At 44.0% G+C, this 15,589-nt stretch overlaps 1 protein-coding gene across 1 annotated transcript in view; it reads right to left on the reverse strand.

Annotated features, from left to right (window-relative positions):
- Positions 1-4,155: 4,155 nt before the first annotated feature.
- Plekhm3 (pleckstrin homology domain containing M3) overlaps positions 4,156-15,589 on the reverse strand; it is a 215,079-nt gene continuing 203,645 nt past the window's right edge. The window contains exon 8 of the mRNA XM_048808417.1: positions 4,156-9,737. Coding sequence (XP_048664374.1) covers positions 9,662-9,737 — 76 coding nt within the window. The 3' untranslated portion in view covers positions 4,156-9,661. The remainder of the gene's footprint in view (positions 9,738-15,589) is intronic.

A 15,589-nucleotide genomic window follows, 5' to 3' on the forward strand; every position in this document is an offset into this window, starting at 1 on the left:
CTCCAATTCCAGGGAAGGGGCTCTTTTAAAAGAGAAGGGGCGGGGGGGAGAAAAATTGCAACCTCTCCTCTTGGAGGGGCGTCCCAACGGCTCCGTACCCAAAGCAGTCTCCAATCTCTAACTTAACTACTCTCTTTTCCTCCCCTCAACCTCCTCGAACCAAAGTACTGACTCTCACCACCCTCCTTTTCCTGGCCGGGCCCTCCAGGCTGTGCCTCGGGGTCAGAGCGCTCAGCCCCCGGAAAAGGGCAGAGAAACCGGGAGAACAGGGCAAAAGAGAAGGCGCGGGCTCTCACCTCTAAGGATCTCGCCGAGAGGGGCAGATGTCTGCAGCCAGCCTGGGTCTTCTGTCCCTGGGATACTCGGCTCCTGAAACGCAACTCCGAGTCGGGCCGAGGCCGGGAAAGTTTAGCGACAGGCTGGGTAACCGTGGCGGCGACACATGGTAGCAGGTGGGGGCGTCTCAGAGAGCTGGCCGCCCCCCGAACAGGGTCGGCGCAGGCCTGTCACTCGCCTTCTCTTCCTCCGGGCCCCCCGTCATGTTCCAGGCGGAGTGGGGCAGAGGCAGGCCGTGTGTTCCACCCGGGTCCGAGTGCCGGAGCAAAGGCGAGAGCGCCTGGCAGCACCTGGGAGGGAGGAAGGCGGAATGCGGTGGCCAGGAGACCCGGCCGCCTCACAGCACGGCTAGCAGCCGGCGCTGGCCCGGCCGGGACTGCATGGTGCGCGCTCGCCGCCGCGTCCCGCCCGCCGCTCGCCTCCTCCCCTGCAGGGGGCTCCGCGCTCCAGCGAACTCCTGGGGGCGGTGGCTGTGCTATCGGGAAGCAACGGGTTGTTCGGCTCCTCCCCCGCGCTCTCGCACCCTGCCGCCCACCTTCGGTGGGCACCGAGCAGCGCAGACGGCAGCGGGGACACGGCCGCGGGCTGACTGCCCTCTCCCTCCCTGCCCGGGTCACCTGCCTCTAATGCCCGCCGGGACGCCCCGCCCCGGCCCCGCCCCCTCAAGCCTGGGCTCGAGTGGTGGGCCACCCGGCCAAGCTCTCCGCGTGTCCCCTCCCACTGCCCCGCGGGCTCGGCCTCTCCCTAGGCGCCCTCTGGCCCCTCCCTGGGCCGGCAGCCGAAGAAAACTGGCCAATCGTGAGTCGGCAAATGGTGGGGGTGGGGCGAATGCTAATCACGCCGCCTTGAGAACCTGGGCGGGAAACCCTGGCCAGAAGTCCCTCCGGAGTTCTCTGCGAGCGCTCGCCAGTTCCGGACTCACTTTGCTGCGATATGGTAGATTACGAACCATCGCATTCAGGGCTCCCACCAGGTTTCTTTACAGAGTCCAGCGCTTGTATAAGCAACTACTCAAAGAATCATTTTTAGCTGCGGCACCTGTCTTTCTCCTTCGAGTTATTAGATTGGGTGAAAGAAGAGCTAATAGTTCTTGAATCCCCAACAACCTGTTAATCGTTTGCATCTTAAAGCAAGACCCGAAATCCTTACAGTTCCCTGAGGCAAGTGCTCCTTAGAGGTGAAGAAGACGAGACTTAGCAACTTGACCTGGTAATAAAAGAACTGGTAATAAAAGAGGTAACCTCGACAATCTTGTTCGCCGCCGCATCCGAGCGTTTGGCACACAGTAGGTGCTCAAATCGCAGTTCTAGGATTGGAACCCAACTAGTTGGGAGCGGCATTCACGGTCTCTACCACTACCCCCCCCACACACACACACACCCATATTATCGAAATTTCCCAGGCTTCGACCTTTACTTTTGCATATCGTAACAAAATCCTACTATTGTGACGAGAAAGTTTTTTTTTTTTTTTTTTTTTTGGTTTGGGANAATCAAATCCTGTGCCCTCTACATGCTAGGCAACTGCTCTACCACTGTATTATGACCCTAGCCCCTCTTTATGGTATTTGATAGAATGCTGTCCTCTGTTCGTTTTTTTTCTGGGTTTGGGAGACTTGAAAGATGTTAGTCCTTATCAGTCGGGATTTATAATCCCAGGCAGGTCCGGAATCGCCCACGGCTCAAGGCTCTGCACCGGGCAGGACGCTGGGGAGTTGCCTGCTGCTGAGTTGCGCACTTGCGCGCCCCGAGGGCGGGGGGCGCGCGCATCAGCCTGTTGGACTTCAGATGGGTTATTATGCTGGAAGTTTTAAATGTCCTACAAATGCCTCTTTTCTACGCGTTCTAATTAGGTTGGAAGACTGAGGTGTTTAGCATATTTAACATTCATTCACACACTTAAGAAGAGGGTTTAAATTGTATCCAGCTCTCTCACCCCTTCCTTCCACAGGGCGGAAGGCAAAATAGGCAGAGGGCCTGGGGACACTTGAAGGACTCAGGACTGGACTCAGTGACTGAGATTCAAATGTGAATTGTTGTCGATCATCTGTCCTGGCTCACATTTGTACACATTAGGTGACTAAATTTCAGAACAGCCATCTCCCTTCTGCTTCTCAACAAAGTTTGATGGGAAATAATGAAGAATATGTGTGTTAATATCAGCCTCACAGTTAAAAAGGAGTAAATTGCCTCAGAGACACCATAACTATTAATAATTGTTTACAGAGTACATTACATCGTTCATTTTCTGGAATTGTACAGGTATTCGTATTTTTATCTCTGGGGTTTTGGAATCACTTAGCCTTCGAGGTCTGCAGATGCCCCGGTTGAAAGTAGTGGGAGTTGAAATGCTATGGCATAGCAGTCCAGAAGAAAGGGGCACCCTCAGTGGAAAGTATGTGCAGCCTGTAAGCATGCCAAGGGAGGCCTAGCTCGTTCTGTGCCTTATATGCAACGTGCATATTATTGGGGATGAACAAGTGTTGGCTAATAATAAAAATTATTTGAAGTTGGATAATGTTAATCACTCATACTGGAGTTTAGCCAGATTACTTGTGTTATATCACTTGGTTCTGACTCAAAGTATGTTGTCTACTGGTTTACAAACCTCTCTTCTTAATGAACAGCACAAATTTTACTTTTGCTTGGAGAGCTCTAATAATAGGAACAATAGAAGAAAATACAGTGGAAAGAGATTTATTTTTGTATTGTATAGCTTTTTGTATCATTTTAATATTTCTTCTTTTCCTATGTTACTTCAATTTAAAGATAATTTAAAATATGATATTTAACATATCTCAGGTAGGATCCTAAGTAATTTTACCTCATTTAATCATTGTAACAATCAGGTGAAGAAACTGGCACCAAAATGACTTGCTTAAAGGTATTTATTTAGTACATGGAAAGGGTAGAAATCAAAATTTGTATACACCATGATGACTACAGTTAATATGTTGTAATTGAAAATTGCTAAGACAGTATTTTAAGTGTTCTTACCACAGGGTGGAGAGGAGGGGGTGTGTAACTATGTGAGGTAATGCATATGCTAAATTGTTTGATTTAGCCATTCCACAGTGTATACAAACATACCAAAACATTATGTTGTGCATCATTAATATATAGAATTTTTATTAATTTAAAATTAAAGAACACACAATTTTCTACACTAATTTTTTAAAAGATGAAATTTATTTAATTTTTTGAGTGTGTGTTGTATGGTGGTGCTGGGATGGAACCCAGGGCCTGGCACACGGTAGACAAATGCTCTGCTGCTGAACTATGTCCCCAGCCCATACCAATGCAATTTTTAAGCACTTAGAGCATTGCCAAGCATCCTTATCTATCAGTTTACTCATCTATTCTTCCAACTATCTATCCATACAGTCATTCAACAAACATGAAATTTCTGAGTTGAATATACTACTGTTATGTTAAACTTATTTCTATCAAGCCAAACTCATGAAATTATTGTTCAAGGTATGTTTATTAATTGTCAAAAGTTGCCGCAGTCTGGCTGGGCACAAATGCCGCAGTCTGGCTGGGCACACAATCACGAGCCACCACACAGCTTGTAGATTCAAACAGCAACTCTTTATTCCCGAACTCACACCAGCCGTCTACAAACACGTTCTGGGGAAATCCACGTTCTCTGCCCAAAATCCACGTTCTCTCCCAAATTCACCTTCACTGGGCTTCTGTCTCCCAAAATATACTCTGAATCCCGTGAGAACTCAAGGGGAACTTAGGCAGCAGGATACGCCCTATTCCCAGCAGGAATAATCTTAAACCTTAAACCTATAGTATAATGCCAAATATTCAATTTCATAAGTGTATGACATTCCATAAGTTTTGAAATATTGACTTTGGATTTTGTCATCAGAAAACAGTTATAACATTTTTAATCTTATTAGTTTATGTTGCTTATATATCTATTATTCTGAATGCTGTATGAATGAACAGGTACCCTGTGATTACTATTTATAATCTTGATAATTGAGGGGCCAGTGGTATGCTAAATATAGATACTTTCACTAAATATGATATAAATGAATGAGTGAATGACAGACAACATTCACTTTTTTGACTTTACAACTGGCATTGTATCCTTGAGTTTTGACCATATGAACTATATCTCTAAGGCTGCCCATACTCTGTTAAGTTCAGTTTTGGCTTTGCCCTTACCAGCTGTGCACCCTTGGTCAAGTCACTTAACAGCTCCAGGCCCTCCTTTCTATCTATAAAATGGAGTTAGAAATAATTATCTACCTCTTTGAACTGAAGTCAGAAGTAAATGAATTTATTTGATAAAGGGCTTAGAGCTATGTCTAGCACCTCATAAGTCTATATAAATCTTGACTACTATTATTAGTTTATACGTAGAGAGTTCATTGTTTTTCTGTTTTCCCAATTTTCTCTTGTATATTACTTTCACAACAGAAAGGAATAGTTATATTTTTCAGATGTAGTTTATTTCTGAACATACTCCCGGCCATCACCAGCTATCTTTGGCACTTAGCTATTACTAAATGTAATGCCAAAGCCGAGATCATTTCATTTGCTCCGGATCAAAGTGCGTGTACCTGACATCAGCAGCCACAGGTGCACACAAGCTGGCCAGGCTAGACACCACATTTTAACCTGACTCCTTCACAGGTATTTCCAGATGCGCTCCTTCCATGTCCTACTGTGTCTCTGTTCACCCCTCTTCCCCTTATATTAGCCAGGATTAGCACCACCAGCCATCTTTCAGGTTGATAATGAGACTGTCTTTTTCACATTATAAGTGGAATATTCCAACTATAATCTTTAGTCTTCTCCCCTCCCACACCATGATGGAGATTATAGAAAAGTAAAAGCAACAGCTTTCCTTTTCTCCCCAAGGTAATAGAAGTACTAATCTTTCTCACATTGATCAAGAGGTCTCAGCAGCACATTACACTCACCCGGGGAGCTTTAAGAACCTTGTTAAATCAGAATTTCTGGTTGAGGAATCTAGACCTTTTTAGGTTTCTTTGTTTTTGTTGCTGTTTTGTTTTAACTCTCCAGGTGATTCAAATTGTCATCTAGACTTGAGAACCACTGAAAAAGTGGTTTTGGTGCCTCCTCGGTATAGTCCCCAAAGTGGACTTAGCTGGATCTTCTACAAAAAAAGGATTAATCACATCAGCATGTAAAATGGAATACCTCAGGAGAAAGAAGTAGAGAAGTGTGTTTGAGGCTGATTACATCTGAATGTGCTTAGGCCGAAGGGAAATTAGGTAAAGCAACATAATTATGGTAGAATGTATTAACCAAGAGGATCACTATGGCGACAGTCATTGAGGATTATGAAGTGCTTCCTGTACGCGTACCCTGTGTTAAGCATTTTACATATATAGTCTCTGACCTCCAAGAGTCCTGTATGATTGATTTTATTATCTTCACTTTGTAGATGAAGAAATTGAGGTTCAGACAGTTTGGCTGAATAACTTGCCAAAGGTTGCATACCTTCCAACTGGGGTCCCCCTGAGTCCAAAGCTCTTGTCAATTGCAGGCCTTGCTGTAGGCCTGGCAGGACACGTTCATCAAGTATGGGACCCATCAGATGGTACATCTTGAGATAAGCAGTTTCCCTTGTTCTTTAGCATCTGTTTCCTGGGGACTAGGTAGATTCTTCAATTCTGCTGTCTAGGGTGGTTAACATGTGGAAAAGCTAACAGCTCTGGATTCATCTAGTATCCAATATAAATCCAGATGCAATTTTTCTTTGGACTTTTCAGATCAAGCATAAGGTAGGATGCCCCTCAGACTAGATTTCAGAGCCTCCTGGTTCTTGATAGAGGAAGCTTCAGTTCACTAAGCATTGACTATGCACCTGCTGTGAGCCAAGCACTGGTGCTGGAAACACAAAGATAAGAAGGAATGGACAGCAAAGTGGGGCATTTGGGGCTCCAAGGAGGCACTTAGCCTAACCTCATGGCTCAAGAAAGACCCAGACTTGTCTGGAAGGCTGAATATGTGTTGGGTTTACTAATAGAAATCACTTTAGATATTTCAAGCAGAGAAAGATTTATTCCTGAGAACTAAGCAGGGGCTTATACAATTGAAAAAGGGCTGGGGGCCGGGAAGGGGTGGGTAGAAGTCAGAGACTTCCCCTGGAGTGCTGAGTTCAAGGGCACCACAGTAGCTATGATCCCACAATCAGGACAGTGCTGTTGCCACCACAGCTGCCTTCCACACCCACAGAGCTGGCAACTAGCCCCTCAGAGGGACCCCAAGCCCAGAAACATTAGCTGCCTTTTAACATGACCTCTCTGACCCCACTTGCTGCAACAACAGCAGCCAAAGCATGGCCTCTCTTTTCATCTGCCTCCAAATCTCACAAGAGGGCACCTGGTTGACAGAGGGTGTTTCACATCCACACCCTAGCTACAAGGGAATTTTGGAAGTGTTGCTGTGAGGTTTCCAATCTCCTCAACTAGATTATTAGACAAAGAACAGAATGGAGGCCAGAAGTGTCACTTCTCAATGTTTACTACAAAGTGAGGACTTCCTAGACAAGAGGAATCATCCCAAGCAAAGGGCACAGGGCCAGGATAGAGCATGGCTCAAGTATCAAACAGCTGGGTACAGTAGGCTGTTTCAGAGTAACAGACACATCAAAATGAAGCTTTTTTTTTTTTTTTTAAATCTGAAAGTGCACTCATGTCTGATCAAAGTATTTTTTTCATTAATTTGATTCATATGTACACCCTACATATAAACTCCTTCATTGATATTGGGCTTGATGTATTCAACTGACCACTAATGCAGAAGGACAAAGGGGATGAGCAAAAGTCACACAATAGAATAAACAAAAGTGTTGAGCGATATTTATCTACAAAGCAATCAGAGCCTATCTTAGTTTTGTGGTGCTATAAGAGAACACCTGAGACTGGGTAATTTATAAAGAACAGAAACTTCTTTGCCACAGTTATGAAGTTGGGAAGGCCAAATCGAGTCTGCATTTAATGAGGGCTTTCTTGCTGCTTCATCCCATGGTAAAAGGCAGAAGGATGAGAGAGAGAGATGCAAACTCAGCCCATTATAATAACCCACTTTATTCACAAGGGAGCCCTCATGGCCTAAGTACCTCTTAAAGGTCCCCCCTCTTCATGGCATAGCAATTAAATTTCAATAAGAGTTTGGGAGGAGCAAACAGATCATAGCAGAAACTTACCTTCTCTAGGCTTAACATTGCAAACACTATTGATTACAACCTATGAGCTGTCTCCTTTCCTTTCTGTTTCCTAACAGAATCACAGTTGGTTTTGTTTGCTTTTTTAGACATCTACCCTTCTTTGCACAGCCATGTGTTCTAGAGAGGGTACAGCTTCAGTCCAAGCCCCAAGATGTAACACAGGATTGGTACAACTGACTGTTTTGGACCCCTTCTTCTCAGTTCTGTCACACAGTGCACAGGGGACAATCCTGGTGGATAAGGAAGAGGACCAATGTGAAGTGAGTCTGTCCAGGGGCTATAGGAAAGGTGTTACTCAAAAGAAGAAACAGCCAGGCGTGGTGGCACACACCTGTAATCCCAGTGACTCAGGAGGATTGTGATGTCAGCCTTAGCAACTTGGTGGGACCCTGGCTCAAAATTTAAGAAATAAAATAAAATAAAAAGAGCTGGGGATGCAGCTCCGTGGTAAAGTGATCCTGGGTTCCATCCCTGGTACCAAAAAGAAGAAGAGGAAGAAATAGTCTCTCCTGTTGCTGGCTGCTGTTCTTTGTACATGTGAAGCCTACCGCTGTGAGAGCCGTGTTGCAGCCATGTGAGAGCTAACACCCTGCAGAAGGATGGCGTGGCGGCTGCTTGCCTCCAGACTTCTCATATAATCCAACCCATTGTTTAGTTCTTAAGCCAGTGCTGTCAGTATCTTCTGTCACTTACCACCAAAAGCCTCCCACCTACTGCATGCAGCCTGTATACTTGGGATGAGAACGTGCCTACTTACACTTGGCCAATGGAAGTCTCTGGAGGAGTTTAAGGACAATAAATAACCTCTTTCTTTCTTTCTTCTTTTCTTTTTCTTTCTTTCTTTTTTCTTTTCTCTTCTTTCTTTCTTTCTTAACAAAAGAAACTGTTATTCATCCTTTCAAAGCATCAAAACCCATTCACTTATGAAGGTGAGACATTGTCACTGCCTATACTTCCTCGGCCCTTCTACCATTTACTCATCCACTCTTCCAGTCAGTCCTTAGGGAGCACCTGTTATGTGCTTGGTGCTCTTTTAGGCACAAAGGATATAGCAAGCAACTAGTCATATGCACCGATATTCCAGCCTCCTGGGAAGACAGAAAGTGAACCAAAAATTAAAGTATAATGATATTCATAAAAGGGAAAAAAAACTCCTATGATGGGATTAAAAGGGCAGGCCATAACTACCTTGTGATTTATTTACTGCAACTATGATTGTTCCTTCATATATCAGAGTCTCCCACTAAATTGTATATATCACACATTCCCAGACCCTTCCCCAGCAGATTGCCTTTTTCAAAGATAGCTCTAAAAATTTCTCCCATCCCATGTGTCCTGCAGCGTGACCTTGTCATTCCCTCATGAAGGAGGAAGGTAGGAGGTCTTTGGTTCCCTCCTCTGGAACCTTGGTATGCTTGCGGTGGTTTTGGCTAATAGAATATGTTGGAAGCAGTGCAGTAGGCCTTCCACAGATGGGTCATGAATGGCCACTCTGCTTCCGCCTGGTTCTGTTGGAACTCTGTGTCTTGGAGTCCACATTGTAGCTGCCCCAGTTGACAGTCCCAGCTGAGGGAGCCTTCAGGTCATCCCAAGCCAGGTGTCTGACACACAGATAAAGGATCTTCCAGATAATTCCAGTCCTCAGCCTCAAGTCCCCCAAGCTGTTTATGAGTTCCCAGGGGAGGCCCTGGATATTGTGGAGCAGAGAAAAGCATCCCTGCTCTGCCCTCCACTAATTTCCTCATCCGCTGCATTCCAGAATGAAACCAAACGTCTGTTGTCTCACACCTCTAGCTTGGGGTGCTTTGTTATACAGTAGCGGTAATTGGAATACCCCACATCTGCCTTCCTATGAGATCTTAGATGATCGGGGAGACAAGTTTTTCTTTTTACCTGACCCAGTTGGTGATCAACTTATGCACTGAAGCTTGGGAACTTTTATCCATCTTCCTTTCATCCTATTGAACCCACTGTTGATGATATGCATGTGAAATGTCTAATCTTTTAAAACACAAATCTTCACCATTGATCTTAATATCCTGCTGCAGTGAGTTCCCCAGGTCAATTGTGTGCAGTGGGGAAAAAAAAGTACCTTCTTTTATCCATTTTAAACATGCTTCCTTTTCATCTCATCTTGTCCTCTTGTTCTTCCCCAAGTAAAGCGATTTCCATTTTGTGGGGACCTAGACACAGAGAACTGAGTTGAGACAATAATCTCTCTTTGAGCTGGTCACACAGAAGGCCTTGGGCGCACTGGGACACGGAGCAGTGGATTTTAGCTGGTGACTTAAAGGTGGTGGAACACTCTGTTTTAATTAGTCACAGGTTTAGTTCCAAGCTTTAAAAAAAATACTTTCTAGATTCTGCAAGAGGCAATGGGTTTCTTCTTGTAGCCCTGGTAAATGGAGCACAGTATATTGGGAAGAACATTAGACTAGAACGGGGTAAGGAGAATTCAAGGCTCAGCTTGTAAGGCAGCTGAGTGGCTGTGGGCACAACACTCAACCTCTCTGGGCCCCATCTTCATCATCTAGGAAAGGAGGAGATTCAACCAGAGTGATCTGTGGGGCTCTTGGCCTCTAATATTCTATGAATTCTGTTTGCCAGTCATTTAGAAGCATCTGCTACACAAATGCTTCAGAAGAAATAATTTGTACTCTAAAGAACGGGCCTTTTCAGTTCCGTGGTGGGGCTACAGAGAGCAACAACCAAAAAGACATTTTTTTCCAAAACCAAAATCTCAATTAGACTTCATTACCCAACCCAGATTCCTGCTGTGACTGTTAAGTGACCGTCTGGCAGCCTGCATCCTCTGCCTCCCAGGGCTGACCCAAGTTCCCTGGACTTGCTTCTGTGAGCCTATCAATTCCAGGGGTAGATCTCATGGCATTGTTGGACATTTGTGCTGGGACAACTTTATTCCGAGTGACAAGAACGAACAGATGGGTGACAGCTTCTGCTGCATGGTCACCTTGCAGGGAAAAAAAAAGAATGTTGTCCCAGTGAGCTATGCAAAGGGGCTAGTCACAGGAATCCCAGACAACCTGAACTCTTTCCCCAATCCCTTTTGTCACACAGAAGGGAAAAACCAGTCACTCTGAGAGAAAGCGTTCAGTTTCTCTTGGCCTGAATTCTTCTCACATTTTCTGTCCTGCTGGTTCTTCTACAGTGTGATTCTTAGTGTTTCTTGGGATTTAACCCACCTCTTAATTCAGCACTGCATCCTGATTTCCACTTACTTAGTTTTCCACTTACTTAGATTTCCACTTACTAAGAGGTTTCAAGTGAAGGAAATGCTTCTGTGTCTGGTCTTAGAATTCCCTACAGAATCACCACTCTCAAGGGGCTACTCCATATTGGGAGGACCATTGCTTTTCACTAGTGGATTGACAAACTCTATCCATGTCCACAAAGAGCACAACAAGGCACAACTGAAACTTATTTGCAAGATTAACGAAACCCCTGAGAGGTCCTTAGAATTCATGGAGGGTAAATACCTTAGACAAAATTCCAGGTAACAAGTAGAGAAAACTCAGCAGTGGAAGTAATACAGTCTCTAAGGCCTAAAAGAGCTTTTTGAGAAGAACTCTTCCTCGCTTTCCTTAATAACATGTTTCTGTGGCTCGTATGCTCCACTTCTTCATCATCGTCAGACTAGGTACAGTGTTTTAGTGGTTTTTGTTAAGCCTGTCAAGCAAGGTTTGAAAACATCCCAGCAACATTTATGACAAATAATATTTCTGTTGTAGAAATAGGGAAACTGAAGATCATGTAGGATGAATTATTTAGTAGTTTAGACTATTTGGTTAAGACAAAATCACGTGGGATTTGTTTCCCAAGGAGGTGTGGACCCCACTGGGCCACCTTCACATACTCAGCAAGTCTTTGCTTGTACTAAAAAGGCGAATATGGGTACCAGCCACATTCTGTCCCCCTTTCTTCTCACATTCTAGCTAAGGATTGACTGAGAGTTGTTGACTTCAAAACTGTTCGCCCGTGTTGGTCCGTGCTGCCTCATTGCTTGGTGACCAAAGGCACTCTTCAAAGATGCTTCCTGTTAAGTAAGTGGTGCATATAGAACTGTCAAACAATGGAGTGCACCTTTTTTTTTTTTAATAAAGCAGTTTTATGTTTACATAAAATTACAAGAGTTCCATATACCTCCTTCCTCCTCTACTCTGTTTCCCTTATTATTAACACCTTATATTAGTATAGAACATTTGTTATAATTAATGAGCCAATATGATCTCTATTATTAACTAAAGTCCATAGTGTGTATTAGCGTCCTTTCTTTGTTTTGTATAGTTTTAAGGTTTTGTCGGGGCTGGAGGTATAGCTTAGTGACAAAGCACTTCACTAGCATGTGTGAGGCCCTGGGTTAAATCCCCAGCACTGAAGAAAAAAAAAAAAGAAAGCCACAGACTGAGAGAGAATATTTGCAAATCAAATATTCAGTAAAGAACTTGTATGTGTCTAAGGGTTTTGACAAGTATACAGTGCCACATACCAACCATTAAAATACCATGCAGAATAGTTTCACTGCCTTGAATAACTACTGTACTCCACCTATTTATCCCTCCCTTCCCCAGGCCCCTGATAACCACTGATCTTACTACTGTTTTTACAGTTTTGCATTTTCCATAATATCATACAGTTTGTTGTCTTTTTGGATTGATTTCTTTCATTTAGGAATAGGCATTTAAATCCCTCATGTCTTTTTGTGGCTTCGTAGCTTTTTTTTTTTTTAAAGTGTGATATAAAACAACAACCATTTATTTATACTCAAACTGTTACTTCGTCCTTCCAGTGCCACAGGGTAAGTGATAGGAGTAATAGTAATGAAAATGTACAAAACTGCCTGGCAGCCCTGCTGAAATGAATAACCTATTTTGGGTTCCTTTTCAGTTTGCACAATTGAATCATGATAGCTCATTTATGAAGCCCTTGATAAATGGAAGGCACATTCGTCTCAATGTAGGAGCCAGTCGTGGTGTGAGTAGAAGCAATTCTGTGAGGTTATGTGCAAGACTACCTCATAGTATTTTAACCAGTGAGTGATAGGGCTGGAGACTGAGCCCAGATTCTATCCACATCCAGTGCTCTCAACTCCACTGTGCTGCCCAATGGCCTTCAGATCTTGGGCCTGCCCAAACCAATCCCAGGCCAGTCCAACCAACTCCTAGCTGTTCCAAGTTTATGGTATCAGCCTGATGCCAGTATCAAGACTATAGCCTGCTTGGCCAGAAAGAACCTCTGCTGCCACTAAACCTGCCTTCACATTGCAATTACCTGGGAAGTTTCACAAAAAGGTTGATGCCAGGGCCCTTCCCCTAAAGATTTTGATTTAATTGGTTTCAGTGCAACTTCGACATAGGGATTGGTGTTTAACATTTTATTGAAGAATATTATACATGTGGAAACGTGCACAATACCCTAAGTATGGATCTCAATGAATTTTTACAAACTGAAGTTACCTGTACAACCACCACTCAGCTTAAGAATCAGAAATTCACTAGCATCCCAGAAGCACAAATTGTACTTGCTTCAGTCATCCCCCACCCACATGCACACATGTGCATGAGCATACACACACACACACACACACACACACACAACCACTATCCTGACTTCTACAGCATAGAAAATATGAGCAGAGGATTTTTTTTTTTTGTAAGCGTTCTCAAGTCTAATGTGCAGCCAAGACTGAGAAAAATTGCCTTTCTGGTTGGAGGTAAGAACAGAACATGAACTAAGCCAAATGCACCAGGACAAGAAAAGTAAAATTAGTGAATCAGAAATCCAAACTACGGGGCTGGGGCCATAACTCAGTGATAGAGTGCTTCCTCACATACATGAGGCCCTGGGTTCGATCCTCAGCACCACATAAAGACAAACAAATGAAAATAAAGATATTGTGTCCATTTACAACTAAAAAAGAATATTTCTTAAAAAGAAAGAAATCCAAACTACAGTTATGCCTCAACCCCAGTTGCTGCATACCCCCAAGACGTGTAAATCTTAGTTCACATCAGCAAGTCAAGAAAGAGGGAAAAGGTGGTTGCTGTTGTTTTAAACAAGATCCTTTATTTATAAACAACTCTTCTTTTTCTCAGCGTTCACCTCTCAGTGAAAGAAAATCTGCCATCCTGTGAGTTGCCAAAATGACGTTTGCAGATAATAATAATAAAACATTGCTAGGGTGCTTTTTATGTACCAAGCCCCCTCACTAAATCCTTTATTCATTATCTCATTCAATCCTCAGGACACCCAATAATAATAGGTTCTCTTATTTTCCCCATTTTACAGATGAGGAAACCTAGGCATAAAGAGATTAAGTAACTTGCCAGAGGGCACAAAGTGAGTAACCGGCAATGCTTGACTTGTAGGGATTCTTCTTGGTGTAATTCCATTGTGGTTTTTGTTTTAAATGTCGGTGCCAACTTACCTCTGCTATTAAATACTGGGACAAAGTAAATGCTGCACCAATTTCATTCTTTCAAAGTACAAGGTAATAAGTTGGAATGGTAAATCCAGAAAAATCACAGAATCACCTATGGATTCTGGAAAGGAGGCTGATGATCATCTAATTAATGCTCCTTATTTTACACATGAAGAAATGGATCCAAAAAGAAGATGTGGGGAAGATCTTAAACTGAACAAAGAGGAAATCAGAGAAAGTTCAGACACTCATGAGGAAAAGCAAGGGCAGTCTTGACTGGGACTGAGGGGGGTGTGTTAGGGGGGCTCTGATCTTTTTCTCCTCACCCTTAGACACACAAGCCTGTGGTCTTTGTTGGCACAATTTGTGGCTAGCATTATTATTTTACTTAACATCCACAGCATATTCACATATGAATATTATTATTCGTGTAACTGTACAAGTCTGCACAGTGAGCTCCTAATCTAAACCAGATAGAGAGCTGACGATCACAAAGGTATCCGAGCTGGAAACCAGGTTCTCTCTCGGGTTTCCCTGAGTTTGTTCCGTTTGTTTGGATTTCGTGTCATATGCGATCAGCCTCCCAGCATATTTATTCTGGCAAGGGAAGCGGCAGGGTGTGTGAAAGAAATCTCTCTGAGACGTTTTCAATGAAAACTTGGTGTTACATGCTCGAGCCCTGAGCACGTCCAGAGAGCAAATCCAATCCCAGGAAATGTGCGGCCTGAGGCTTTCCCATGTTTTTCCTCTAAGACATCCTATAGTTTCTTGTTGTTGTTTTTCTTCTCGGTCTAGATCTCTTTGGCCTCTGCAGGTACACAGCTACTCTGCAGTCTGATCCGTCTTCGTCTTTTTGGTATTAAACTTCCTTTGAATCAAAGTATCTGGTCTGTTTCACTCTAATTTTTTTCCAGAGCAATTTTCCCAGTATAAATTACACCCTCAATTATTTTTCTCTCACCAGAGCAGTGAATCACATTCTAAGAAGCTTTTAGGGTGGGGGCTGGAGCCGGGAGGTGCGAGCCAGTGCTGGCTTGTCAACCTCCTTCTCCTTCTCCCCTGTGGAGGAGGCCTAGTGCAGCCTTTGCACCCAAGTCTCCAGCAATGGAAGCGCCTCCTGTGCCCATTTCTGCTGCACTTATGTGCTTGGGTCCCTAAGTGAAGGGAAGACTGTATTGAGGAGGAGCCTAAACTAAACTTGGAGGCAAGGGAAAAAAATAGCTTCATCCAGAAGGGCTTGATGTCAGAAGGCTGGGGTGGTTTGCGTTCGGGCCCTGTATTCTTTATCCCTCCCTGTATCAGCAGTACCCCTGTCATGTGGCTTTGCAGTTCCTCCATCAAGAGATGAGTATATTCCTGATCCACTGCCTCTAACATCTACTTTGACCGACAGGATTTCAGCAGATGTGATACAAGCAGAGGCTTGAAAATATGCTTGTGTGATTGGACTTGCTCTCTTGCATCTCTGCTGTTTCTACAAGGAGAGTATGACTGGGCTAGTCTGCTGGTCTCCAGAGGGGATGAGAAATATGTGGGGCAGGGAGGCCCCAAGGAAGCTGCCCCAGCCCAGTCCAGCCCAGCCTAGAAGAGGGCCAT

The sequence above is a fragment of the Marmota marmota genome, unplaced genomic scaffold, assembly GCF_001458135.2.
Source record: "Marmota marmota marmota unplaced genomic scaffold, marMar, whole genome shotgun sequence".
Taxonomy (NCBI): Eukaryota; Metazoa; Chordata; class Mammalia; order Rodentia; family Sciuridae; genus Marmota; species Marmota marmota.